Consider the following 24,366-nt stretch of genomic DNA (forward strand, 5'->3'; position numbering starts at 1 on the left):
GAGAGTCGACAGACACCGAGACGAAACTCATAGAGGGAAGGAGAGGAACAGTGTAGAGATGAAGCAAGAAAGCATGGATGGACGGACGGACGGACGGAGGTGTACGTCATGCGTGCGAACGGGAAGGAAGGAAAGCAGAGCCTACACGAGTCAGGCATAAGTGAAGGAATTAAACAAACTCGATTCGTAAGCCGGTAGGTAAATGGAGGAAGAGAGGTCATGACGGTCATAAATTGTATGCGTGAGCGTGAGCGGGACGTGCGTTGTGCGGGGGGTACTTGATGCCTATGAATGCGATGCTGCGTTGCGTTGCGTTGTGTGATGGAAAGCGGAAGGCATAAGTGCGATGCGAGAGCGGGATGCATAGGGCATGGAAGGGTATGGGGATGGATGCATAGGCTCCTCCTTCCTCTTCTCCTCATCTTCGTCTCTCCTATGCAGACTCCTCCGGATATGGCAGCGGCACCTCGCCCATTCGCTCGCCGTGCACACGCATGCGATAGAGGCACGTGAACTCGTCTTTGCCCCAATTGCTCTTCACCAGCAGCACGACGACGCCGAAGTCGATCCCGAGCTCCTTGATCTCCTCATGTACGGGGAACGTCTGAATGTTCGCAGACGCATGGATGTCGTACGTGAAGTTCGCGACGCGCACGTACTCCGGGTTCCGCGGCAATGTGCGCGGATATGGGACGTCCAGGGGGCTTGGGGGAAGAGACTGGCCAGCAGACTCCGCCGCCTCGCGCTTCTCGGCCTGTCGTTCGCGCCACTCGCGGAGCTTCGCGACATTGTCCCGACCCTCGACCATACCCCACAGCTCCATTTGGCGCGGGGCGGAGCGCATGTCCATCGCGACCTCCTTGGCGACGTGGTCGATGGTCACATCGGTGATGTAGACAGGAGCTGCGAGTGCAACACCAAGTTGACCCTGTTCGCCGCCAAACGGCCAGCAGTGTCCGGTGTGAATCTCGTGGTGCAGCGCAGTAACAGGAGGGCGGCCGATGGCGTAGCCATTCCCGCCGGTGAGGAGGCCCTTGAGCTGGCCGGTTAGGCTCCCTGGACGGACCTCGAGAGTTTCGCTGGTGAGGGAGGGAATGATGCGCGCACCACCAGAGTGGAGGGCGAAGTCTACACGAGCAAGCGTGTCCTTTGATGTACGCATGACGGCCCTGTTGACGAGCTGGTCGATGAGTGCAGTGACATCCTGGCCGTCCGAGGACTTGATGGTGACGCCCTTCGTCTTGCCAGAGGCGACATTCTCCCACCAGTGCGCAATCTTGCCAGTAACGACACCGGCCTTGATTGCGTTCTTGCCAAGCTCCATCGCCTCCTTGACACCACCCTCTACTGTACCGACACGCTCCTCCAAAGCCTTGAGCTTAGCACGTGCCTCATCGTCGCTGCCAATAGATGGCCTGCGTGCATCCGCATCTCGGAGTTGCTGCAGCTGAGAGGACAACTGGGTGATCTCCTTCTTGACGGCATTGATTCCGTCGCTCGTCGAGGCGCGGAACTTGCTCTCGGCGTCCTGTGCCCGGATGCTCTCCTTCTGTACCCGGGTCTCCAGCGAACCGATCCGACCAAAGACATCCTGACGGTGCTTGGCGTCACCCTCGATGTAGAGACGGGAGCGTTCCGAGTCGAGCGAAAGGCTCGCAAAAGCCTTCTCGAGGGTCTGGAGGCGCGCTGAGAGTGCGGCGAGGTCGGCAGCAGGGATCTCGGGAGCATGGTAAACAGGCGCGTGACCACGGGGGATGGGGATCTTGCTTAGGTCAAGCATTCCGCTGTTGAGCGCACGCCATGCCAACCAAATGGAGATACCAGCCAACGCATATTTGTGGAGCTTGAGCCGCACAAGCGCGAGCGGGATGGAGGTGATGATCGACACAAGAGTGCGGAAGAACCAGGTAATCGCGCGAGCGAGTTCATGCACTACGCGTCCAAGAGTGGCCCCTACAGAGAAGGAGTTCTTCGTTGGAGGGAACGCGCCATCAATCTGTGGTGGAATTTCTTCAAGCTCGGATAGTGCTCCTCCCTCGAGATCCGTCGAATGATTGAGACCACTAGAGTCATACTGTGTTGGAGGGACTGAAACCTGTCGAGCGAGGGGTGGGACAGACCCTCTAGCTATTGAAGGTGCTCTCTGGAACGGTGTGGTTCCGCGTTGTGATCGCTACTCAGAGTCTGAGAGGGCAGTTTGCCGGTTATGTACAGGCGTACGCACCTGTTCGCTAGCTTGCTCATCTTCCACAGAGCTTCCCTCCTCCTCATCTTCTGCCGCTCCGTTCTCTCCTCTTGCGCCCTTCTTCTTCTTCTTACGCTTGTCGTAGCCTGCGACGGGTAAGGTAGTAAGAGGACCCCCGGCGGGGCCAGTCTTCTTCTTCTTGCGTCGCGTCCGCTTGCCGTCCTCCTCGAAGTCCTCGTCGGATTCCTCGAGATCAGACATAGTTGGCCGGTAGGCCTTGTTGTCAGTCGACATGCGGTTCTTGCGATGTTGGGCTACATTACGTCGAGAAGTCGGTTTCTGAGATCCGTTTCCAGCTTGGAACTCGCGTTCCTCCGCGGAGTAATCGTAACTCGACTGATCGCGTGCGCTCTCGTTCCCATTTGCGAAAGAGTTCTCGGGCTCCTGCGACCGCTCACGCAAGAGGAAGGTAGCGGGAATGACACGTCGGACAAAGTCGTAGCCTTGTTCCAAAGGAGTCTTCGCGCGCCCGTTTGGCTGGACCTCTTCCTCTCCCTCCGAGTCAGGCACATGACGTACGGACGCGGTCTTCGATACTGGGCGGGCCACACGGGCCTGTTGTGATAGGCGGTTGGGAGGAGGGGCGAGTCGGCGGTTGATGGTGGACTGGGTCTCCTTTTCGTACTCGACTGAGGTACTACGAGGGACCATGGGCTGCTTCCGGATACCGGACGCCCAGGCTTCGTTGGGGTTCATGGCTGTATTGTTCGCGGTAGCGTAGCTCGTGTTGCTGCCGCTAGCGTTGCTAGAGTTTGCGGCGGAGATGTCAAAGGAGTTGGAGGTCGCGGCCTGGGTAATTGCGCTGACAATATTAACAGACGTGTCCCGGACACTCCACTTCTCTGGGTGAGGTGGAGAGGCAACGGTACGGGGACCCACAGAGCGAGATGGCTGCGCCTGAGAAGTCTGCTCGCGCTGCTTGAGACGGGCGAAGCGGACGAGAGCGGGTTCCTCTGGGTCGTCTTCCTGGGGGAGGGGGGCTTTGTCGGGCTTGGGGGGCGAGCGCGAACCGACGGTAGGTGCTCTAATCCACTATCAGCCGCGCATATAAATGAAAGGCGACGCGAGGCCACGCACCCGTACGAGTATGAGGTAGGTATCGCGCGGCGTTGGGCTGCGTTGGGGTTGTTCTTGTTGAGAAAGGTGTGGTGATCTAGACGTCTGCCTTGACCGAGAGGTGTGCTCGAGAAGGACATGTAACTCGCGTGTTCAAGAGCGGGAAATGCGCAGGAAGAAGCGGAAGATTTTGGAGATGAGATGCAGGAAGCGTGGCTGGCTTGTCGATGAGAACGGGGGCGGGGGCATGTAGGCCGTGCGTCTGTCGCGTGTCGTGGTTGTGGTCGACCTCCGCGAACACGCGCGACCGCCTGCCCCCTCCCGGCGCCTATCCCGCCCGCTGGTGGCCAAACAAAGACAACTATGCCTATTTGGGCTCGCTTGTGTTGTCAGGGTGCGCCAGACTCACCTCGGACAATGACAAGGCGTCGAGCGCATTGTACTCTCAACGTCTTGGAACCAAGCTGGACAGCATGTATATACGTACACCAAAGCCAGAATGAATGAACAAGCAGCATGCTGAGTCGGGGGTATGTGTTGAATAGGTGCTGATACAATACGAGTGTGTCGACGCAAGAGGCCCGAGTATTTTGTGTCTATTCTATCGTCATCGTCGTGAAAGAGCGTGTCGTGTGAATCAATGGAGGGAACGTGAGCACGATGTTGAAGTAAGAAAAGCGCCACGGCCACATCTACTGCGGCCGGCACTCCGGTTCGCCATCCTCGTCATCCTCGTCGTCCTCCCAGTCGGCCTCGTCGCCATCGCCGAACTGGAAACCAGATGGGTGATCAAAGAAGTTTGAACCAGCGGGGAAAGGCGTTTCACGCACGTCGACGATGTCGCTCGCTTCAAACGGCACCTCGTCCACCACTGCAGGCTTCGGATCCATCTCCGGCTTCTTCGGCGGTAGGATTGCTTCAAGAGCCTGAGACCACATCTGGTGAGATCCGGAGCTTGGGCTGCCGCATAAGACAACATACCTGAGGATCAATTGTCTTCAGCCAGCTCTCTTCTGGCATGTCGATCTCGAGCATGACATAGAGGTTGCCCTTGTGATCAGGCGTCTTGTAGTGGGGCATACCCTCACCACGAAGGACTATGCTATCGCCAGGCTTGATGATCTTGCCCTTCGGACTTGTTACATGTACGCCCCGTCCATCAAGGTGTGTGAGCAGAATCCGCGAGAATCCGAGCAGAGCCTCGGACAGTGTAATATGCACTGTGGTGAGCAGGTCAGAGCCTGATCGCTCGAAAGAATCGTGCGGCTTCGTCTTCAGCGTGAAGATCACATCTCCTGGAGGGATACCGGGCTGTTGTGGCATGAAGATATGAGTTGTACTGTTATATGGTGTGTTTGACGTACCTCTTCATCACCCGCGCCCGCAAGTACGATCCTTTGTCGATCCGCCATGCCGCGTTCAATGTAGATCTCTTGCCGCGTCTTCTCCTTGACAGTCTTGTTTCCCTTGCACTTCTTACACCTGTGATAGTGTAGGTAACAGCCGAGAAGGTGAATTTGACTGATATACGCACCGATCCTTTTCTCTGAGCTTCTCGCCGTGCCCTTCGCACTCTGTACACATGGCTCTATGCGTTCCAAGTCTTCCTCCTAACTACAAGGGAAATGGTCATGATGAGACCAGTTAGATACAACGGTTGGAACTTACTGATGTTGTGACCATCGTCCATCCCTTGCCCTCACACTTCACACACTGCTTCGGCTTCGCACTACCCTTCGCGCCAGAGCTACAAGTCGTATGAGAACCCTTGGACAGCAAGAGGATCGCAAACGGACGCACCCTTTGCACACCCCACACACAACCTCCTTCTCCATGTTCATTTTGACTGTCTTGCCGTTGTACAGGTCCTCCAGCGTGACCTCGTACGGGATGTTCGAGTCTTCTCCCTTCCTTCGTCTCGGTCCGCGCGATCCTGGGCCAAAGTCGAAGCCGAAGCCCATGCTCGCACCAAAGAGTTCTGCGAAAATATCTGCGGGGTCCATCCCGGGACCGAATCCTCCGCCCGCACCACCGCGCGACATGCCCTCCATGCCATACCGATCGTATGCTTCTCTTGTCTCTACAGAGCTAAGGATCTCGTATCTGTGGCACCAAATAAGTGATTTTGCGACATTGGATGGAATGAAAGTGGCATACGCGGCGGCCATCTCTTGGAACCGTTGTCCGGCTTCAGGGTCATCGGGGTTCTGCATGGTACAGTTGATGCAAATTCGGAAAACAAACAGACAGCCAAGAACATACCTTGTCCTATCAAAGAAGTGTCCCCAGTCAAAATCGACTATCTACCGTAGCCAGATCGACCACATACCGGATGGTGTTCTCTTGCCTGGAGGGTTGGTTAGCAATACGCCACTAGAAGAGATGTGCAACGACGTACCTTTTTCCTATACGCTTTCTTAATCTCATCTAAATCCAATAGGTGTGTCAATACACCTCCGCGTATGCAGTGGCTTGGAGGAACCTTCGGTGGCAGTCGTTGAGACTCCGAGAAGCTCGTACAGAGCCGTCTCGACAGGCACTGAGAACATCATCAGTACATCATTGTGTTTTGGTGAGTCTTACAACATACTTTTTGGCCTAAGAAGGCTTGTTCAGTGACGAAGACAGGTGGAGGTGGTGGAAGGATAAGTGACGAAGCAAAGTGCAGCAGGGTCGGGATTATGCTGAATGCGCGGAGAAGCGCCCACTCTTGCCGAGTGTGGCGTCTGATGCGTACGCGCTTGTCAATGTCCGAGTCGAGCTTGCGGGGCCGGCAAATTTCCACCTCTTGACTTCTTCCTTCACGGGCCTCACCTCGACGACACCCACGCAGCCTGGTACACAACGACCGCCTGTTGGAGATTAACCTAGGTACGTGTCTATTCTCTGGTGCTTTACGATATCCTTCATGATGTTTTCGTACAATACTTATCTACATTGTCGGAGTGGGTCTCCCCATGCTTGACGTACACAATTATGCTGATCTTTCATACTCGCGTCCTTTATGGAACTTGTTGCTGACCATCGTCCGCAGGTAGTACAGTGAACTTTACGCGTTGGATTTACGGGTTCTGGGGTCAGATCTGGCAGCAGTTGGGATGCAGTGAGAGTGGAGGGGCTGGACATTCGCAACTTGCACGTCCCACTACGTCTCTCTCGCGCGTCGAGGGCTCATCTCTCATACATTGTCGTAGCACCTCTAACATTATGAATTTCTACTTCGAGGCGGTCAATGTGCTTGATAAGTTGGACGCGAAGAAAGGCTCGATCAAGGGCGTCCTTGCGTCCGTGCCCGAGAAGAACAGGAAGAGGACCGCTGCGCTCGTCATTGAGACTCTCAAGTGTGAGTTGAGTTGTTCTATATATCCATCGATGCATTCCACATATACGGTGCATACTCGCATCAGACAAGCAGGTCCTGAGCGAGGTCATCGAGGCCGCGCAGCTGCTCAAGCAAGAGAAGAAGATCACATCCCGGAACCTTGCCCTCGTCCTCGTTCATGACCTGTTGCTGTCTAGAGGCATCCAGGCCGGGGATGGTCCAATCAAACAAGCTGTCCTTCGCCACAAGACACGACTCACTAGCGAGTTTACGAGGGCAAAGCTCAAACGAGGAGCCAAGTCCAACGAAGAACTGGCCCAGACAGACGACTCCAGAGCTGGTACATGTACCCTTGGTGTAGCACCAGTCTCTCCCACTAAAGCATTACGGCAGCTTCCATTCCACGGTATATACGGGTGAATCGAACATGCTGGACGATGAAGGACGCATTGAAGACCTTCCAGGCTCAAGGGTACGAACTCGGAGACCCGCTATCGTCCCCGTGAGTGTTGCGTTACGCATACATAAGAAGCTACTTATCAATTGCGATACTCATATAGCAAGTCCTTCAAGCAAGACGACCACATCCCCGATCTTCTTGCTTTCCACCCTAGTGCCCGCTTCGTCGACGATCCTCTGTACCTCTCCGGCAAGATCATCCTCCAAGACAAGGCATCGTGCTTCCCCGCCCATATCCTTGCCCCGCCTGCCCGCGACAACGCTGTGGTGATAGACGCGACTGCTGCCCCAGGGAACAAGACGTCGCACCTCTGCGCCATCATGCAGAACAAAGGAAAGGTGAGCGCGTTCTGCGTTTTGAGATCACGATCCATCGCCCAACAGTGACCACATAGTTGTATGCATTCGAACGCGACCGCAAGCGATTCTCGACGCTCAAGACCATGTTGTCGAAAGCACATTGCACGAACGTCGAAGCTGTCAACTCTGACTTTCTCACCATCTCCTCCTCCGACCCCAAGTTTGGTCGCGCGACACACATGTATGTCTCACATTCATATGCACGTCCTCTTCTCGACGTTTTTTGACGCGATGCCACCAGACTGTTGGACCCATCATGTAGCGGCTCGGGCATCGTGAACCGGATGGACCATTTGCTCGCAGCAGGTATGCTCCACATTGGACTGTGTTCTGGTGTATGTCATTGACGTCTTCACGTTCGGACAGAGCAAGAAGAGGACGACGACTCCGACCGACTGAACAAGCTTGCAGCCTTCCAGCTTAAGATGATCCGACACGCCATGACATGTAAGCCCCAGTCGTCTCCTCACACGCAGCAATTTGTGAACCAAAATATATTGCCAGTCCCTTCAGTGCAGAGGATAGTTTACTCAACGTGCAGCGTACATGCCATTGAGAACGAACATGTCGTCCGTCAGGCACTGAAGACAGAGGAAGCGACGACCGGAGGTTTCAGGCTGGCGCGGAGGAACCAGGTGCTGCCCAATTGGCACAGGCGAGGGTTCCCTGAGAAATTGGACGACCCAGGTGAGTGACGACTGTTCAGCTCTTGACTGTCCAGGGCTGATATGCATTGCATGCTCAGTGAATGCGGACGCTCTTGTACGTTGCTCACCAGGCGAGGACGCGACAAACGGCTTCTTTGTGAGTCTTTTCGTGCGCGGAGATGAGGATGACGCATCAGAGCGCGCAATGAAGAAGCGGAAGGAGCCTGCAGAAGCACACGATAGTCCCGAGCAACCCGCGACCAAGCGGAAGAAAAAGAAAAAGAAAACTGTGAAGGCTACCGAGACGTAGTCGAATGTTGCACCCGTCCCCGGTAATCAAGACCACCATTGCAGTCATCTCGAGTCTTTCGATACAACATAGACGATTAGAGCCTAGTGAGTTACAACGCGAAAAGTCCACAAGCTATACGGCTGGTTAGGAGGCAGAGACGATGAGTACAAACCCAATCCTACGAAAACCGGATTTAGCGCGACGCCGACAGTCCAGGTTCTGGATACGATGAGGTCAGGTCGGAAGACGCGGGAACCAATGCTGGACGTGCGAAGGCGACTGCTTGAGTCATGACGAGTCGAGTGTGTGAGGTGCGACGTGAGATTGTGGAAGGATCGTCAGGAAGATGTTAGTGTGTGGGAGTACTGATCTGCTGCTGGGAGTATTGATTCTGGTAGTACTGAGCGTAACCGGCTCCATAATCCTGCGATTGAGGATAGTAGCCGGCGCCGCCCTGCTGCTGCCCGTACCCAGCTTGACCGTAGCCAGGCGCACCTCCACCGTAGCCACCAGCAGGAGCGCCACCATAACCGTTGTACGGCCCTTGAGGAGGCCGGAAGCCGCCCTGTGGGTTAGCGTTCACCGGCGCGCTCTGCCAGACCTCGGGACGCCGCCACGGGGGAATGTTCGACCCGCCGCCAGTGATGTCGTGTCCTGCGCCTCCGCTCCATCTTCCGCCATCACCTCCCGTTCCCTTCGCTGTCTCTCCGAGCTCCGCCATCAGGCTAGCATACTCGGAGTCGAAGCCACCCTTCACCATGCTTGGCGGGCTAGGGCCACCGTGCACGGCGTTCGGGTCCCTGTTGACAGTACAGTCGCGAGCCATGTGTCCGGCGCTGCCGCAAACACGGCAGATAATGTTTGCTGTGAAGTTTCGCTGCTCGGGACAGTCGTACTTGCGGTGCCCGACACCACCGCAGTTCTGACAGATCTGGTTTTCGTCATCACGGAGAGTACCATTGAGTGCGGCAAGCTCGCGGAGCTGATTGCGCTTGTGATCGTTCTGCCCCTCTGGCGTCGAGGCAGCCTGAACCGAGGTGTCAGTCGCGACAGACAGTATGCAGAGCAGTTCACGCACCGTTTCGATGACCTTGTTGATCAACTTGACGCAAGCAGCGACCTTGTCGTCAGAGTCAGCAGTAACGAGACAATGAAGATCTTCTTCAGCGTCTTCGGCGTACTGTTCAGGTCGGGCCTTGCCTTCCTTCACGCTACCCTTGCCCCGGATGCTGATCTTCGCGCCACTGTCCCGCTCCATCTTCTTCAAACTGTTACCACGAGGACCGACCAACAATCCGAAGAAGTTGATCTCGGGGAACTCCTTGACGGGGATGTAGACCTTCTCAGAGGGGCGCTGTGACCGCTTCATTTGGTGATACTCGACCGGGGGACGGAAGTTGGGGTCGTTCTTCATGGCGCGGTCGACCAGTCGGATGCGTTCCTCCTCCAATTTCTTGCGATAACGAACCTCACGGGTGTTAGTACGACGACCGTGAGCATCATACGTAGGGGGAGGAGACGGGGAGCTACCAGGGACAGGGTGTCAACACCTACACAGAACATGGGGACAACGACGACGTACCGTTCACGTTCAGGAGGTATGAAGTCATTCAGACGAAGCTTGCGGTTGATCTCCTCCAATCGAAGGTGGATAGCATAGTTGTCAAGGTGGGCCTGGGAGACACCATTGGCGTTGATGGCAGTAGGAAGACCAGGGATTTCGGTCTTGGCATCACCCCAACGGCTTCGCCGCTTGCGAGGAGCATTAGGGTCAGTAGCTAATGAAGCAACGAAGTCAGGTGTTAGTATCAAGTACGTCAGTAGGCATGCTCAGGACGCAAGCCATGACAATTTCGCCGTGGCGGCCTGCGCGGATGTAGGAATGGGACGAGGATGAGTCCATTGCAGATGTCTTAAAACTTACCGGCACCGTTTGACGGAGTAGTATCACGATCTGATCGTGGGCTCTCCCTATCATTTTGAGATTGGAAGCGGGGGTATGCAGACGGGGATGGCTGGGCCAGCTGAGGAGGAGCCGACTCTTCCACAGGCGCAGGTCCGAATCTCCGGCGGTTGCCCAACGGTGCTGCTATCTGGTCAGTCAGGCCTCCGAAAGCAGGGAGAACAATACGCACTATCGTTGGTGCCAGTAACTTCACGAGTAGCCGGTCTCCACATGTCGTGAGGGATGGGGAATGAGCGGGCTGAGCGAGCGAGATGGAAGATTTGGAACACGTCTGGCCTGGGGCAGCTGAACAGCAAGGGCAACGTTTTCAAACTCCGCCTTAAAGCTGACTAATGTGGCAAGTCCAGTCCCGATTACCTCACTGCCAGTCCGCTGGTGGCTATTGTGCTACTAGATTTCCAACCACCACTACTGTCTTTTCGTTTGCAGCGGCCAAGGATCTTCAGAGCAGTAGACGATGAGCAAGCGGACGGCAGAAGGTGCGTAGATCCTTTTCTCTGAGACCTGGTGCCTGTGGCGAGCGTCATCCACTCCGATAATCTTGCAGGCTCAGCGGATACCTCGTATCCTGCGAAGAAGTCAAGGAAGGCTAGGGACGACGAAGACTATGTCGACGTTGACAACTTCCAAGCAGTCGAACTTGAGTCGCCGCCAGACTCTCCCGTTGTACCCCGTGGTGCCACCATCAACTTCAGTGCCCTCACCCGCAAGCTAGCAGATGCCCGGCGAGCGAGGGAGAGTGGAGACGGTCAGGACGAGTCTAGTTTGAGTACCCATCGGAGACAGCAAGATGCCCTCGTGTCCCATGTATTTCAAGACCATGATTTCTCTTGGCTCCATCTCAAAGCCGACCACGCTTCGCGTCCGCTTTGGATCAGTCCCGAAGATGGCCACATCATCCTCGAGGCGTTCTCCCCCATTGCGGAGCAAGCGCAAGATTTTCTTATCGCAATCGCTGAGCCTGTTAGCAGGTATGCATGTCGCCTTATTAGATGTAGTTACAGACGTTACAACTGGTCGCAGACCGGCGTTCATCCACGAATACAAGCTCACTTCCTACTCGCTCTACGCCGCGGTGTCTGTTGGATTGCAGACGGAGGACATCATAGAAGTCCGTGTGCCATGTTTCCCGTGGCTTGTAACGGTGCTGACAAATGTGCTTGAAGGTCTTGAATCGACTGTCAAAGGTCCCCGTCCCAGAAAGCATCGTTACTTTCATCCGCGAGCGGACGCTGTCCTATGGCAAGGTGAAACTCGTACTGAAACACAACAAGTACTACGTCGAGTCCAGCCATCCAGAGACACTACAGTTCCTGCTCAAGGACCGGGTCATTCGTGAAGCCCGCGTGCACTCCGAACGCGTCGACAATAGCATTCGCGCCGCTACGTTTACGACCTCCAAAGCTCCTGTCAAGGGCAACCTAGTGATTCCGGGGACGAAGGAGGCGGAGAAGAAGAAAGATGAGCAGACGAATGGCAAGGGTGCCAATGGGAAAACAGATGCTGAGTTGTTCACTTCGGTGGTTGGGGTCGAGCAAGGTGCGCAGCATTACCGCTGTATACCGTGTTTCTGTGTGAGTTTGAGTACTCACCTAACTGCAGACGAGGTTGAGGAGGACGATGAGAACGTCCATGCCTTCGAGATCGACGATGCTAAGATCGACGTAGGCTTAATTCCTCCGATTCGAATTCGTTGGACGTCTGATGGCTGACCTTGATGTCTAGGATGTCAAGAAGCGTTGCAACGAGCTCGAGTACCCCATGCTTGAGGAGTACGACTTCCGCAACGACACTATCAATGCTAACTTGGAGATTGACCTCAAGCCATCCACGGTCATCCGTCCATACCAGGAGACGAGTCTTAGTAAGATGTTCGGTAACGGGTGAGTGGCTCACCAAAAACTGCCCGTGATAAGCGTGGTTGACACTTCCGTAGACGTGCCCGGTCAGGAATCATCGTTTTGCCCTGCGGCGCTGGCAAGACGCTCGTTGGTATCACCGCAGCTTGTACAATCAAGAAGTCTTGTCTGGTCCTGTGCACGTCCTCGTAAGCTGCCTCCGCCTCTCTAGCCGCGTTGTATTGACTGCGGACGATGCAGGGTGTCTGTGATGCAGTGGCGGCAGCAATTCATGCAGTGGTCCAACGTGACGGACAAGCAGATAGCTGTTTTCACCGCCGATCAAAAGGAGAAGGTAAGGGCCCTGTCTCGATAGCGCTATCCGCTCGTCCCTGACCGTCCGCAGTTTGCCGGTGAGAGTGGCATCGTGGTGTCAACGTACTCCATGGTCGCCAATACGCACAACCGATCGCATGAAGCCAAGAAGATGATGGAGTTCCTGACGTCGCGTGAATGGGGTTTCATCCTGCTGGATGAGGTGCACGTCGTGCCGGCCGCTATGTTCCGTCGGGTGGTTACAACCATCAAAGCTCACTCGAAGCTTGGTCTGACAGGTCAGTCCCCTCCCGAGATCCCCTCTTGCGCGTGGGCGAGCTCACAGCGCTGCTGCAGCGACATTGGTCCGCGAGGACGACAAGATCGCCGATCTCAACTATATGATTGGTCCCAAGCTGTACGAGGCGAACTGGATGGAGCTCGCCGCCAAGGGCCACATCGCAAACGTCCAGGTATGTCGGGGCGCACGTTATTTTGCAAATTGACCGTTCTCATGTGCGGACGTGTGAAGTGTGCCGAGGTGTGGTGCCCGATGACGCCCGAATTTTACCGCGAGTATTTGCGGGAGCATTCGCGCAAGCGCATGCTTCTGTACTGCATGAACCCGCGCAAGTTTCAGGCGTGCCAATTTCTCATCAAGTATCACGAGGATCGCGGCGACAAAATCATCGTCTTTTCGGACAATGTCTATGCACTCGAGGTGGGTAACCGCTCCGGATCTTGTTCGAGCGCGGCCTTGTAACTGATAGCCACCATCACACGTCAACGACGCATAGGCGTACGCGAAGAAGCTCGGTAAACTCTACATTCACGGCGGGACGGGTCAGACCGAGCGCATGCGCATTTTGCAATGGTTCCAACATAGCCCCGAAGTGAACACTATCTTCCTGTCGAAGGTGGGTCCCCCAACGTCCCTCTGCTGGCTTCTCTGACCGATGTTCACAGGTTGGTGACACCTCAATTGACCTGCCCGAGGCGACCTGCCTCATTCAAATATCCTCGCACTTCGGGTCCCGTCGCCAAGAGGCCCAGCGACTAGGTAAGATACCATGCCTGTAACCCGCTCGTATGGCGGCTAAGTCAGGGTTTGTCAGGGCGTATCCTGCGTGCGAAGAGACGTAACGATGAGGGCTTCAATGCCTTCTTCTATTCCCTCGTCTCTAAGGACACGCAGGAGATGTTCTACAGTACCAAGCGGCAGCAGTTCCTCATCGACCAGGGGTACGCTTTCAAGGTCATCACGCACCTGGAGGGGCTCGACGACCTTCCCGGCCTCGTCTACAAGTCCCGCGATGAGCAGATCGAGCTCCTCTCCTCCGTCCTGCTCGCCAATGAGAGCGAAGCGGAACTTGGCAGTGACATTCGTGCGAACGAGGGCGACCTTGCCGGCACGGTCACGTCCAAGGACTTCGGTATGCCGACGAAGGCGCCGGGCGTGCAGCGGACAACAGGGTCCCTCACTGCGCTCAGCGGCGCACAGCACATGTCCTATGTCGAGCAGAACAAGTCTGCGAACAAGAAGCTAGCGCGGGAGGTCGCTCCTCGCCACAAGCTGTTCGCGAAACGCGACAAGGACATCGCTGCGGCGCGCAAGGAGGCGAGGTCCGCTGCGAAGGGGTAGGGGCCGCAGTGCCCAGTGCACGAGAAGACCGTGGTGATATGGTTGTCGTCGCCGGATGGAACTTGATAGGGACCGTGAACGGGGTGGTACGTACGGACGCCCACTTCTGTACTTTACTTATCGTCATCGTAATGACATGTCTGTCTTGTTGCGTAGTCTGATTCTTTTCCATCGACCTTCCGTATGGAGCATTGCGGCCGTAGTGGCAAGAGGTTATGCCTCGCTTTGTCAAGGTCGGTCAATTGGCTCGGGGATGTCTGGCTATGTGATGGAAGGTCCGTGAGCCACGTTGTAAGGTCTTTTGAGCGCAGGAACTCACGAGATCGTGTCGTCAGAGCTCAAGCCTGGGTCTCGGGATCGGCCCCCGACTGCCCAGCGCGCCCATCGTTTTATTGTCCGTTGATGAGAAGTATCGAGGAAGATCACTACGACCGGAAAGCGGTGAGCTCACGAGTCCATAAAAGATGATTGTTCGCCCCGTGCTCGTCAAAGTACGTGATCTAGGGCGTCCACTACTCGGGCAGAGACCCGAATGAGTGAGCGGTGCCCGAGCGAAGCCGTCGCAAATTGACTTGGTGCACGATCCAACAGCCCGATGGACCCACAACGTTCTTATAGACGCCTGTGGCCAATTTACAAATGCCACCCTGCACTGCCGTATGCAGCCGGCGGGACCACCCCATTGCCAGCCACCCCGCGGGCGGGCTGGCTATTCCCGCTGTCAGTACTGTCAATACAGACGCGACGTACTTACCCACCGGCATCGTGAGCCCCGACACACTAGTTGTTCAGGCAGGCTTACTCAGGCTGACCGGTACGCGCAGACGCCTCCCCCGCTCTAACGTCATGATTCCCCCAGCCACCGGAGACTGAACAAGGCACGTCGGCGGACTTGGCGCACGAGTCCACGTTCCACGTTAGAGCGGGAGGTTCTGGGAGGTGACGATCACTGTAATTGCGAGTACCCGAACTTGTCGAGCGCGATTTGCTGCCGCTCGTCCGGAGTGGCTGGATGATCTCGAGCGATCTCGCATTCCTATCTCTGATTTTCGACACGGAGCGAACCGCATTTGAAATATGGTAAACCAGGAGCAGGAGCACGTTTTTGTGCAGTGCTGTCTTCATGAACTCCGCGTCACAAGCCGTCACCTGGGCAGCGTGTGATGGAGTGAAACTCGACTTCGAACACGTTCGCGGACGTATTTGCGGCGACATCGTATCGACGGTTTCCCGGAGGCTTGGGGATGGACCATACATTCTCGTCGATCCCACAACAATATATTTTATGGTGTAACAGACGGAGTTCCCGTTACCAAATTCTTGGTTTGTCTCGAGTGTATATGCTGTAGAAGGTAGTCTCAAATAGACAAAGATACTTGTCAGGGTGGCGGCTACTCAAACCTTCAAGCAGAGACGCTGCGTACAGCGAGGCCTATTCCTTGGCGGTGATTAGCCGCCATGGATGGTCATAGAACGAGTTGAGGATGCCAGTCGAATTCGCCGCTGCGATTTGCATGATGCTAGCGGGATCGCCCACCGGTGGAAGTGCAGTCCCGTAGGCCTGATGCTGGCATGTTTTGATAACCTAAGTCAGTGTGATCCTTTCTTGCACCCTTGCGGCGAAGGACTGGCACGTTCACATAACTGGTTCATCTGGGCGTCCAACTCGGGGATCCTACATCCTGGCCGCGAAAGGTGTGTTGCAGCGTAAACGCACATACTATCAGCCGGAGGGGAATCCGTCCAGATCGGCGTAGAGCTTGCAAGAATGCCACGAGCGAGCCGCCCATGTCGGTAAGAGAGCCACCGCTGGACCCTGGTTTCTAGAGTAAAAGCACCCGTCGAGCAGCGCGCAACCTGAGTCGCAGCGGCGTTGCGATCCGAGGAGTGCGACCCCAATGTTGTGCGAATTGCAAGTACTTTTGAGTATGCTTGCGGGGGAACAAGCACCGGGGTATTGGCAGCTCACATCTGATCGTCATAGCGCGCTGCCCACCAGCTGGGACACGGAGATTGCAGCGCATTTCGAGGTTGTTTGTTAGTATTTTATCGATTATCGAAGATCCAACCCGCGGACATGAGAGTCCTGATCTTGATTGGAGAAGGTGCTATCGTGAAAGGCACGCAAAACCACCTGCGAGTGGGTACTCTTGGGTACTTACATGCTGAGCAAAGGAGACGGCATTTTAAACGAATCAAGAGAGTGAACGGAGCTCACCTCTACGCGTTGGCCAGCGTAGAAGGTAGATGCAAATCATCGCACATGCTACGTCTGCAGCTGGACTCACCTTGCGGCGTCCTACGGAAATTGCGGGAAGGTCGGGTCGCTCGCATCTTGGTGCTTGTACTTCGCAAGTATCATCAGCCAGCTGGTTGTTTGCTTCTCTCCGGTGAGTTGATCTTCCCGGGTGCTGTCTGCTCCGTCCCAAGTTGCACTGTTGCACAACCTGGCTCTGCGCGGTTGGAGCGGACATGCGTACTTCGCGACGAGACAGCATCGCGACTGTACGAACGAGGGCAACTGTCAGGAGGTATGTATAATGGCGCCACTGGGCACCACGTTGCTACTTACCCAGACAGGATCACAGTTTAGCTCGAACCTTGTGCGCAGCGTGTTCGACGCTGTACTCGCTAGATCTTGGGCACTTGTCGATGCCGTATGTCAGAGACGCGTTGTTACTATTTGCCGAGGAGTCCATGCGAGTATGACTGAATTACCGGTATGGCCAATGGACGCTTGGAAAGCGACGAACCTCCGTGGGGGTACGTACAGGTGCACTGCACGTGTGGTGGATCCGTGGCTGGAGGGTGGAAGATGCCATTCGTGGGCCAGTGAGGAAGAGCCGTCGGGCGTCCCTGGAAGCGCGGAAGATAACCGTGTTGCCCGGGGGGAAGCGTTTGAGGCCACAGAATCAGAGGTCGGCTCGGCGGGCGCGCCCACGAGTCCCACTCCGCGGGATCACATTGTTTCCACCACATATGTACCGGAGTCGCAGCGCATCGACGCTTAGCTACGCCATCCGCCAATCTCGGAGGCATCTACGCGCCCCGAGGCTCGCCCTGGCGTCGCGATGTGCACAGCGGACGAGACGGGTTTTGCACCCTCCGGAAGTCGCGAAGCACGACGCCATAATCAAGGGCGCATCGCGTGGAAGAAGACGAACAAAGTGTGGGAGAGAAGTGCCTGTGCATGCAGGCCCGGGTGGGCGGTAAACCGATAGCGGACGATGTGGGGAAAATACAGGCCTGTTGCTGCGGGGCTTTTTGGAAGGATTCTTGCAGGATTGGCTGTTCGCGTCTGGTTCGCCTGGATTGGGTTCGAGTTCTCTGCTCTGCCGGTGGCAGCAGCTGCTGAGGAGCCGCCGGGTGTGCTGGCGGCGACTCAAAGGAAGCATTGTTCCGCGACGAGTCTAGTCGGGCGGGGCAAGGGATATGCGGTGATGTTCCTGCAACTGATGCCAGATGGTGGTGGATGCTAATCTGGATTCTGGGCATCGCAGGAGAGGAGGGGCCATGCGAGGGGGCGCAGGTCGTTGATCGACGCGCTGGGCAGCACCGCCATCAAAATGGACACCCGCTGTCGGCACTTAAGCGTCCAAATAACCATGTTCTCGTCTCCTCCTCTGCCAGCGGCGCTTATATAGGTCCGTCTTAAACACCGTCCTTGGTTGCCGAGCCCTCCCGAACTCCTCCTCACCCTCTCCATTCCCCGCACCCCCGTCCCGTTGCCCTCCCTGTCGCCCTCAACAGTACCCGCGATGTCCTCCAAGCGTGGACGCAAACGCAACGACAATCTTCCGCCCAATCGCGCCAGGGATGTCCAGAGAGCCTTCCGTGCCAGACGAGCCGCACATCTCGAGGTGCGTATCATAGATTGCTCGATCGCAGTCAGACACGCTGATTCTCCATCCAAGGCACTCGAGAATCGAGTCACCGAGCTCGAGGAGGAGAACAACGCTCTCCGTGCAGCACTCAATCTCCCCCCTGCCAATCGTCCTGCTCTCGGCAAGGGTCCGACGGGCAAGGACAAACCCAAGCCTGGGTCCTCATCCAAGTCCACTTCTGCTGCCTCAGGCCTCCCTACTCTCATATCAACCCTCGCCCCTGGCGCCTCTGGTCCTCCCATGAGCCGCACCGAGTCACCACTTTCCACTGGGTCTGCTAGTGGACAATCAATGTCGCCTGACCCCATGCACCCAGGTCTGTCCCTTCCACAAACATCTCCCCCACATCTGGACCCTACTGGCTGGAACGAGAACATGTTCGGGGACAAGGAGTCGGAGCAGTCGAACGCTTCCACCAGCTTCTCTCTACCCCCACCCGCCTCCCACAACTTGCCATTCCCCCAGATACCTCGCTCTGCCGCCGGCGATATGTTCTCGTCGCCTCAGGGCTTTGCCACCTCAGACGAAAAATCCTTCGGGTTCCTCCCCCCAGACGAGCGACGATCATTCAACTACTCGCATCCGCTCTTGTCGGGCCACCCATCCGCGCAGCCATCACTACCACCATCACTACCGTCGGCTGGCGGGGACGACCTCGCACCATATCTCCAACGTCGCGCATTGACAGAGCCGGACAGCTTTCGGTCGCTGCTCAATCAGATGTCCCACGTCCCGACGTCACAGAACGGCCTCCAGACCCCTGCGCCGCGCATGTCGTCAGCTGCGCTGCTCAATATTGTTGATGCGCCGCTTGGGGAGTACGATCTGTCTGGGAGCACCGAGCGGCGATATCCCCGGTTACACTAGCCGCTCTGCGTCGCGCCCCTGGACACTGTGACCACGCCTGGTCGCAGTCTCGAGGCGCCTCTCCCCACCTCGCGTTTCCCATGGACGTCGTAGATACTTCTCACTTTCGGGATCACCTGGAGCTTCGTCTGTATCCTATGTATCGCTATTCTAGCCTAGCCTCAGCCCACATCCCACCGCCATCACCACCTGTCTCTCGCCTATCCGCCCTTTTCGCCCCATTCCCACCCCTCACTGCCCCTCGCACCCGCTCCGATCTCGTTGCATGTCCAAGCTGCTGTACGGTTATCTCTGCTGCATTTTACATACGCTTATTATCCTTCGACTTTACTTAACCCAGGCTATTACCACCGAGTCCTGGTAGACCAGGGCTGGTGCGCGCACATGGCTATACATGCTATGGTATAATATGGGAGCCTCGCTGTATTCTACACCTTTAACGGCGCTCTGCGCCATCCCCCTTCCGAGTCCGCACCTCTCCAGCAGTCCGCGATCGTCGATCGCGACCTGTGGCACATTTGCGAACGCTTCCCCTATGCGACCGCGGGAGGTCCTCGCACGGTAAGTTACTTCCCTCGCGAGTAGGAGAAGCCCCCGATCGGACTGTCCACCATTGGACGCAGGTTCAGGCACGCGCTAGCCGTCCATGTCCGGGGAGCGCAGAATGCCTGTCATCAAGTGGCTCGCCCGCCCTCGGCGAGCGGGTCCGCGCCCGAAGCTGCACCAGCGCACCAATCGCACGAGATGCCGTCCCGACTACTCGTTCGCAAACTCATGCCGCCCTCCCGCCTCCTCCCGCCCTCCGAATTCGCTGTAGGCGCGAGAGTCGCGGCTCGCGACTTCGGAATTGGGTGATGGATGACGCGGTTTGCGACGTGCAGCGTCAACGTCACACGTCGAGATTAAGGGCTATAGGGTTAAGTATAAACTGTAACAGCGCGCAGGCTGCCTCAGCCGCGTCACGTGTCGGGAAGCTACGAAGCACGCACTATCTGTGCATGCGAGGAGCGCGTGCGGTCGAGACGAACTTGGAAGAGGAAGAAGGCCTGCTCACTTTTTTGCAAGTTCACGGCAAGTCCACGGACCACGGAACTGACAGAAGATGACGAGGTCAACTAAGCGATTTGCTAGCCAAGAGCACTGCACCTGATCCTTATCCCCGCACCCTGGCGAACCGTACGGTGCGATGCAGCGGACCTGAGACCACGCGTGCTGCGCCCTGAGGTGGCGACCTTACACGTGCACGCGAGGCGTGGCGAGTAGATTCGGAATGTCGACATGTCTTGACTCTTGACACGATTGCGGACACGTCCTTCCGCACGTGTAGACGTGCGAGTACGTGTGCGCATGACGTGGGGGTGCGTAAGTGAATATGTAAGTACGACTTCGTTGGATGGATGTCAGCATGGGCATCTCAGATAGGTCGACAGGAGGCAAGTATGTGTGTACATTGAATCATCTGGAGAGTGTCTCGGTAGTATCTGCCCTTGATGGACGTTGCGGGGCGACATTTAGTGAGAGACTGGTGAGAACCTGCAGCCGGAGCAAAGGCTGTTATGGAGCACGCGGCGGACACGGGCCTGCGTTCAACTCAGTTGTACGTACTGACGCGACTGCCACGGGTGGTTCTTCGAGATATGACGAGTTTGTTGGGGGCACCCGGGGGAAAGATCGACCGGGGGGGGATCAACGACGACACATTCTTGCACAGTAACTGCGATGCGCCGGCGAAGCTGAAGGACAAGCACAGAGCGCGACAGATCAAGATGCCCAGGATGGGCGCGGGTCTATCCATTCGCGGACTACGCGGTATGTACAGTTGTACAATGTGCGGCGAGAAGCCAAACGGACGCGCAACTCGGGTTGCAGGGGGGTATGTACATCATGCAAGGCGCGGAAGGGCGGCGAATGCGCGGGACGCCGTGTCAGCACGAGGACGCGTCCGCGTAGGAGCCGCTGTCGATCGCTTTGCGGACGCTATAAAGGTATCGTCGCCCAGGCCGAACTGGAGTCGATCAGAAGATGAGCTGCGCATAGGAACTGGGGGCACCTCCGAGACTGTCGGAGGTGAAGATGCTAGGTAGAAAGGGAGTCAGTCAGTAAGGCTAGTCATGAGGCCGTTACGAGATCCCTTGCCACAAGGGTGTTTAGTGCATCCCGGCGCGGAGAGGTTACTCACTCAACAATGATGGAGGTCGGCGGGTAGACGACAATCAACGGTAAGCTCGGGCACCGCCGTCAGAGCTTGGTCCAGTCGACACAGCCATCCGGGCCATACTTCTCTTCAAGCCAGTCATTCGCCTTTTTGAAGTGGCCGTTCCCAATGAACCCCCTGTGCGCGCTGAGGGGTGACGGGTGCTGAGATTGCCGCCGACCACACAGTGATTTTGATCAGCCGCGCGCGCAGACAAGTTCGCAGCCGCATCGTTCAGACAGCATTGCGTCAATGCATGTATGTATCAGTCAGGTGTTTCAGCACGAGCCGGCCGGAAGCACTCACAGCGCTGGTCAAAATGAGGTGTTTTTTCTGAGCAGTATGTCCGATATTAGTCGAGTGAGCTCGATTTGGTATCATGCTTGCAGGGTAAGTGCACTGACCTTGTCAAGCTTCGCAACACACTGGGCCGCCCAGCTACCCCACGCCAGAAACACAATGCCACGGCCGCGTCCCGCTGAGAAACCACCGCTTTTCCCCAAGTTAGCACCGCCGTAACGATCGACGACGTCGATGACTTGAGCCGTGAATTTCTCCCAACCCCTCTTCTGGTGGGACCCTGCTTGGTTCTTCTCGACGGTGAGGACAGAATTAAGCAACAGAACGCCGTTCTCTGCCCACGCTGTCAGGTTGCTGTGGGAGCGAGCGGGACGATGGGTGCGTTATTACGTGTAAGAGAGGGCACGACTCACCCATGTTTTGGTGGTTCGAATGCAGGATACTCCGCTTTAATCTCTTTGTAGATCTATCGGACGGTTGGATAATATGAGCATGAAAGGAGGCAGTAATTGTAGCGGCGGTTACCCACGTTGAGAAGAGATGGAGGAAGTTTCGTAACCCCAGACGGAACGGAAAAACAAAGACCTGTCACACACCTCAGCAACTATGAAGCCAAGTAATTCTTCCGACTTACCGTGAGCCTGTCCTGGATTGTGGTAAGGGTCTTGTCCAATAATGACGACCTTGACGCGCCCCAGGGGAGTAAGGTTTGACCACGTATAGATATTGTTGGCTATGAGACGGCGTGAGGGACCCCTTCGAGCAGCTGGCACAAACAACCTTACGAGCAGGATAGATCTCGGGCTTGGGAATACTGTCGGGGCCCTTCACACCCTTCGCGTACAAGAACCTCTTGAGGTCAAGGAAGTATGGTTTCTTGATTTCGTCTTTGAGGACCTTCAACCTGTTGCCTGTCAGAGTGCACAAGGCGACACCCAGGCCTCAGGGGCTTACCAGCTCTTGCCCATCGTATCGCACTCCAGTTCCAACAGTTTCATCTGCTCCTCTGTCATTCCTTTCTTGTACTCAGACATCGAGAATGGAATAGAGTTGAGCGCAGGAATGTTAGTCTTCGCCACCTTGGGATTTGAGGAGGACGAGGACATCATATCCGTGAGCGACATCTGCCGTTTGGTAGCACCAGTGGCTGTCTTCTTCGCCACCGAGTTTGCGGTAGACGGACTAGAGGTAGACTTCACCTCAACTTTCAGTTCAGTTTCCACCACCTCTCCATCGCCCGCCGATGCTTCCGTCACGGTGACTGTGACGTTCTCCTTCGTGGCCGTCGGAGCAGGGTGCTCGAGATCCTCCAAATAGACGACGCGTGGAGGGTTAGACATGTTGTGTGCAAGATAACCAAGACAGGATAAGTGAGATGATCAGCGTGAAAGACGCGTCGAGAGAGACAGCAGGACGCGTCGCGACGCGAAAGTGGCGGATGCAATCGACGCGGCCGGACGCGGCCGAACTAGATCCCCAACCCAAATGAGACGGTCACGTGGCGACCCCGCCTAGAGCGGACAACTCGGGCGCCGGGGTGACGGTCGGACGAGCTGTGAACACAGTAAGTGGTGACGAAGTTCGTGGGCGCGGCCGCGCTCTTCCATCTCCATCTTCCTCTACCACCTTCCACCACCACGCCAGGTGGTGTCGCATCCTTCAAGCTGCCTCGGTCACCGTCCTCCCCCTCCCCGCCCGCTCGTAGGGCAGCGGGACGCGCAGACCACCCGTCGAAGAAGGCTCGCGTACACCCGGCCCGAGGACAGTCTCATTCTTCGGCAGTCCGCCCGCCTCCGGGACAGCCGTCGCAGCAGCAGGGATGGAGCACTAGCTATCAGGCAGGGTCGTCCAGGTATGTTTACATTTCCTCGGCGAGGGGACATGGAGAGGGCTTGCCGCTTGTGGTCAATCATTCATGTTTGGGACGGACAGCTCGGACTCGGAGGATCTCACGAGCGAAGACGACCTGACAGATGCCGCCCACCAGGGTTCTCGTGGACGACAACCCACCCAGCGACAGCTTGGGTCGCAATCCCAGACTAAGGACACCAGGGGCGCTGGAACCGGCACGTTCATCACCAGGCAGGGAAGCGGCCAATCTCTCTCGAGTAACTCAAAGCGGAGCAGTCCCTCAAGGCTGTACGAACGACGCACATTCACTCGCTCGCGGTCCCCTGCGGTCAAGCCACCATCTGACAGCGCCGTCAATGGCATGAACCGACCGGCCTCGCCATCGCTGTTCTCGCGGAACCGAAACAACCCTCCGGTGGCTATTCGCTCCCTATTCCCTAGCACCGTGTGCATACATGTGCGTATACCTGGCACACGATGTAAGGCCTCATTCGACACGCGACAAGCATTGGAAAACATGCTACTACTATGTTCTATCGGTTACTCTGCCGTCAAAATCCAGGCGTTTGCAGCGGGCCCACTGGACCCGGACATGTGGATATCAATAGGTAGCGTCCCTTTTATTGCATTCAAATGACATATCTTCCATCCTGGTCGTCTATCCTCTCGTTACGCGTCCACCGCGAGTGCCTTTTCTCCTAGTTTGTGGCGCCGAGTAGCACGTCCGGACTATGGCTGACTGGGATGGAAAGATGTTGTCTTCTCAACCAGCAACTGACTAGTTGACATGCCTCTCCGCAGAGCTTGCATTACTAGTTATCGCCTCCGTAATATACTGTATGTCGACAAGAGTGTCTTGGACACGAATAACTCCCAGTCTACCTGAACGCCCACCTACGCCACCTTCACGCCCCTCATCACCACTCTCTCGAATGGAAGGGCGACGCTCGCCCGTTGTACACACTCTTAACCATGTTGCACCTAGAAGTCGGGACACAGCCTACATCTGGATGACGGTTCCTAAGAACTATAGGTCAGTCAGCCCCGATCATCTTCACGATGTCGTTCGCTGACCGTACGCATGTAGAAATGCTCAGGACGATGGTATCCTCACTGGTCTTCTCGGTG

General features: G+C 56.3%; 12 protein-coding genes across 12 annotated transcripts; 5 read left to right on the forward strand and 7 right to left on the reverse strand.

Moving 5' to 3' along the window:
• Positions 1 to 433: 433 nt before the first annotated feature.
• On the reverse strand, positions 434 to 3,441 carry L226DRAFT_570895 (uncharacterized protein; the record flags this gene model as incomplete). Its single annotated transcript, XM_067684488.1, has 3 exons — positions 434 to 2,173; positions 2,225 to 3,269; positions 3,323 to 3,441. The coding sequence occupies 3 exons, from the start codon at positions 3,439 to 3,441 to the stop codon at positions 434 to 436; spliced, it is 2,904 nt and encodes a 967-aa protein (XP_067535815.1).
• Positions 3,442 to 3,993: 552 nt separating this feature from the next.
• L226DRAFT_462551 (DnaJ-domain-containing protein) lies at positions 3,994 to 5,850 on the reverse strand (the record flags this gene model as incomplete). The annotated part of the gene is made up of 9 exons (XM_067675731.1): positions 3,994 to 4,227; positions 4,283 to 4,612; positions 4,666 to 4,783; positions 4,836 to 4,915; positions 4,970 to 5,048; positions 5,102 to 5,404; positions 5,459 to 5,508; positions 5,676 to 5,728; positions 5,784 to 5,850. 9 exons carry the CDS (start codon positions 5,848 to 5,850, stop codon positions 3,994 to 3,996), a joined length of 1,314 nt encoding a protein of 437 aa, XP_067535816.1.
• A 324-nt stretch (positions 5,851 to 6,174) lies between these two features.
• Positions 6,175 to 8,499, forward strand: L226DRAFT_534824 (S-adenosyl-L-methionine-dependent methyltransferase). The gene is made up of 10 exons (XM_067680760.1): positions 6,175 to 6,436; positions 6,496 to 6,644; positions 6,709 to 6,963; positions 7,017 to 7,125; positions 7,184 to 7,421; positions 7,478 to 7,623; positions 7,684 to 7,748; positions 7,809 to 7,889; positions 7,947 to 8,129; positions 8,188 to 8,499. The coding sequence occupies exons 2-10, from the start codon at positions 6,509 to 6,511 to the stop codon at positions 8,397 to 8,399; spliced, it is 1,425 nt and encodes a 474-aa protein (XP_067535817.1). The 5' UTR covers positions 6,175 to 6,436; positions 6,496 to 6,508; the 3' UTR covers positions 8,400 to 8,499.
• Positions 8,316 to 10,608, reverse strand: L226DRAFT_486327 (uncharacterized protein). The gene is made up of 5 exons (XM_067677155.1): positions 10,517 to 10,608; positions 10,306 to 10,467; positions 9,964 to 10,159; positions 9,460 to 9,907; positions 8,316 to 9,408 (listed from the first exon to the last, which is right to left on the reverse strand). Exons 1-5 carry the CDS (start codon positions 10,557 to 10,559, stop codon positions 8,731 to 8,733), a joined length of 1,527 nt encoding a protein of 508 aa, XP_067535818.1. The 5' UTR covers positions 10,560 to 10,608; the 3' UTR covers positions 8,316 to 8,730.
• Positions 10,609 to 10,804: 196 nt separating this feature from the next.
• On the forward strand, positions 10,805 to 14,142 carry L226DRAFT_570899 (DNA helicase; the record flags this gene model as incomplete). Its single annotated transcript, XM_067684489.1, has 14 exons — positions 10,805 to 10,826; positions 10,895 to 11,318; positions 11,371 to 11,458; positions 11,514 to 11,886; positions 11,950 to 12,011; positions 12,073 to 12,230; positions 12,284 to 12,394; positions 12,447 to 12,540; positions 12,592 to 12,799; positions 12,858 to 12,973; positions 13,033 to 13,221; positions 13,298 to 13,417; positions 13,467 to 13,560; positions 13,616 to 14,142. 14 exons carry the CDS (start codon positions 10,805 to 10,807, stop codon positions 14,140 to 14,142), a joined length of 2,586 nt encoding a protein of 861 aa, XP_067535819.1.
• A 633-nt stretch (positions 14,143 to 14,775) lies between these two features.
• On the reverse strand, positions 14,776 to 15,445 carry L226DRAFT_58766 (uncharacterized protein). Its single transcript, XM_067685589.1, has one exon. It carries the CDS (start codon positions 15,397 to 15,399, stop codon positions 14,941 to 14,943), a length of 459 nt encoding a protein of 152 aa, XP_067535820.1. The 5' UTR covers positions 15,400 to 15,445; the 3' UTR covers positions 14,776 to 14,940.
• A 675-nt stretch (positions 15,446 to 16,120) lies between these two features.
• Positions 16,121 to 16,958, forward strand: L226DRAFT_58825 (uncharacterized protein). Its single transcript, XM_067685592.1, has one exon. The coding sequence runs from the start codon at positions 16,220 to 16,222 to the stop codon at positions 16,733 to 16,735; it is 516 nt and encodes a 171-aa protein (XP_067535821.1). The 5' UTR covers positions 16,121 to 16,219; the 3' UTR covers positions 16,736 to 16,958.
• L226DRAFT_58826 (uncharacterized protein) lies at positions 16,959 to 17,769 on the reverse strand. Its single transcript, XM_067685593.1, has one exon. It carries the CDS (start codon positions 17,635 to 17,637, stop codon positions 17,182 to 17,184), a length of 456 nt encoding a protein of 151 aa, XP_067535822.1. The 5' UTR covers positions 17,638 to 17,769; the 3' UTR covers positions 16,959 to 17,181.
• Positions 17,672 to 19,370, forward strand: L226DRAFT_534827 (uncharacterized protein). Its single transcript, XM_067680761.1, has 2 exons — positions 17,672 to 18,002; positions 18,057 to 19,370. The coding sequence occupies exons 1-2, from the start codon at positions 17,901 to 17,903 to the stop codon at positions 18,891 to 18,893; spliced, it is 939 nt and encodes a 312-aa protein (XP_067535823.1). The 5' UTR covers positions 17,672 to 17,900; the 3' UTR covers positions 18,894 to 19,370.
• On the forward strand, positions 19,061 to 19,897 carry L226DRAFT_58843 (uncharacterized protein). Its single transcript, XM_067685595.1, has 3 exons — positions 19,061 to 19,172; positions 19,234 to 19,454; positions 19,517 to 19,897. The coding sequence occupies exons 2-3, from the start codon at positions 19,288 to 19,290 to the stop codon at positions 19,746 to 19,748; spliced, it is 399 nt and encodes a 132-aa protein (XP_067535824.1). The 5' UTR covers positions 19,061 to 19,172; positions 19,234 to 19,287; the 3' UTR covers positions 19,749 to 19,897.
• On the reverse strand, positions 19,866 to 20,304 carry L226DRAFT_58829 (uncharacterized protein). The gene has a single exon (XM_067685594.1). The coding sequence runs from the start codon at positions 20,240 to 20,242 to the stop codon at positions 20,021 to 20,023; it is 222 nt and encodes a 73-aa protein (XP_067535825.1). The 5' UTR covers positions 20,243 to 20,304; the 3' UTR covers positions 19,866 to 20,020.
• Positions 20,305 to 21,131: 827 nt separating this feature from the next.
• Positions 21,132 to 22,511, reverse strand: L226DRAFT_462552 (uracil-DNA glycosylase; the record flags this gene model as incomplete). Its single annotated transcript, XM_067675732.1, has 8 exons — positions 21,132 to 21,251; positions 21,394 to 21,420; positions 21,492 to 21,741; positions 21,801 to 21,853; positions 21,917 to 21,972; positions 22,022 to 22,120; positions 22,173 to 22,291; positions 22,342 to 22,511. The coding sequence occupies 8 exons, from the start codon at positions 22,509 to 22,511 to the stop codon at positions 21,132 to 21,134; spliced, it is 894 nt and encodes a 297-aa protein (XP_067535826.1).
• Positions 22,512 to 24,366: the final 1,855 nt, after the last annotated feature.

This window comes from Lentinus tigrinus, assembly GCF_003813185.1.
Source record: "Lentinus tigrinus ALCF2SS1-7 unplaced genomic scaffold L226scaffold_11, whole genome shotgun sequence".
In the NCBI taxonomy this organism is placed as follows: Eukaryota; Fungi; Basidiomycota; class Agaricomycetes; order Polyporales; family Polyporaceae; genus Lentinus; species Lentinus tigrinus.

Excerpts from the sequence above, each read along its gene's own strand:
- L226DRAFT_534824 (XM_067680760.1), top strand. The coding sequence starts at position 6,509 with ATGAATTTCTACTTCGAGGCGGTCAATGTGCTTGATAAGTTGGACGCG. Across the intron at positions 6,645-6,708 it reads CGTCATTGAGACTCTCAAGT|ACAAGCAGGTCCTGAGCGAG; the intron begins GTGAGTTGAGTT and ends TACTCGCATCAG. Across the intron at positions 7,422-7,477 it reads TCATGCAGAACAAAGGAAAG|TTGTATGCATTCGAACGCGA; the intron begins GTGAGCGCGTTC and ends GTGACCACATAG.
- L226DRAFT_486327 (XM_067677155.1), bottom strand. The coding sequence starts at position 10,559 with ATGTGGAGACCGGCTACTCGTGAAGTTACTGGCACCAACGATA. Across the intron at positions 10,160-10,305 it reads TACTCCGTCAAACGGTGCCG|CTACTGACCCTAATGCTCCT; the intron begins GTAAGTTTTAAG and ends TTGCTTCATTAG. Across the intron at positions 9,409-9,459 it reads TCAACAAGGTCATCGAAACG|GCTGCCTCGACGCCAGAGGG; the intron begins GTGCGTGAACTG and ends ACCTCGGTTCAG.
- L226DRAFT_58766 (XM_067685589.1), bottom strand. The coding sequence starts at position 15,399 with ATGTATGGTCCATCCCCAAGCCTCCGGGAAACCGTCGATACGATGTCG.
- L226DRAFT_58825 (XM_067685592.1), top strand. The coding sequence starts at position 16,220 with ATGAGAGTCCTGATCTTGATTGGAGAAGGTGCTATCGTGAAAGGCACG.
- L226DRAFT_58826 (XM_067685593.1), bottom strand. The coding sequence starts at position 17,637 with ATGCCCAGAATCCAGATTAGCATCCACCACCATCTGGCATCAGTTGCA.
- L226DRAFT_534827 (XM_067680761.1), top strand. The coding sequence starts at position 17,901 with ATGTCCTCCAAGCGTGGACGCAAACGCAACGACAATCTTCCGCCCAAT. Across the intron at positions 18,003-18,056 it reads GACGAGCCGCACATCTCGAG|GCACTCGAGAATCGAGTCAC; the intron begins GTGCGTATCATA and ends TCTCCATCCAAG.
- L226DRAFT_58843 (XM_067685595.1), top strand. The coding sequence starts at position 19,288 with ATGCTATGGTATAATATGGGAGCCTCGCTGTATTCTACACCTTTAACG. Across the intron at positions 19,455-19,516 it reads CCGCGGGAGGTCCTCGCACG|GTTCAGGCACGCGCTAGCCG; the intron begins GTAAGTTACTTC and ends CATTGGACGCAG.
- L226DRAFT_58829 (XM_067685594.1), bottom strand. The coding sequence starts at position 20,242 with ATGCGCACACGTACTCGCACGTCTACACGTGCGGAAGGACGTGTCCGC.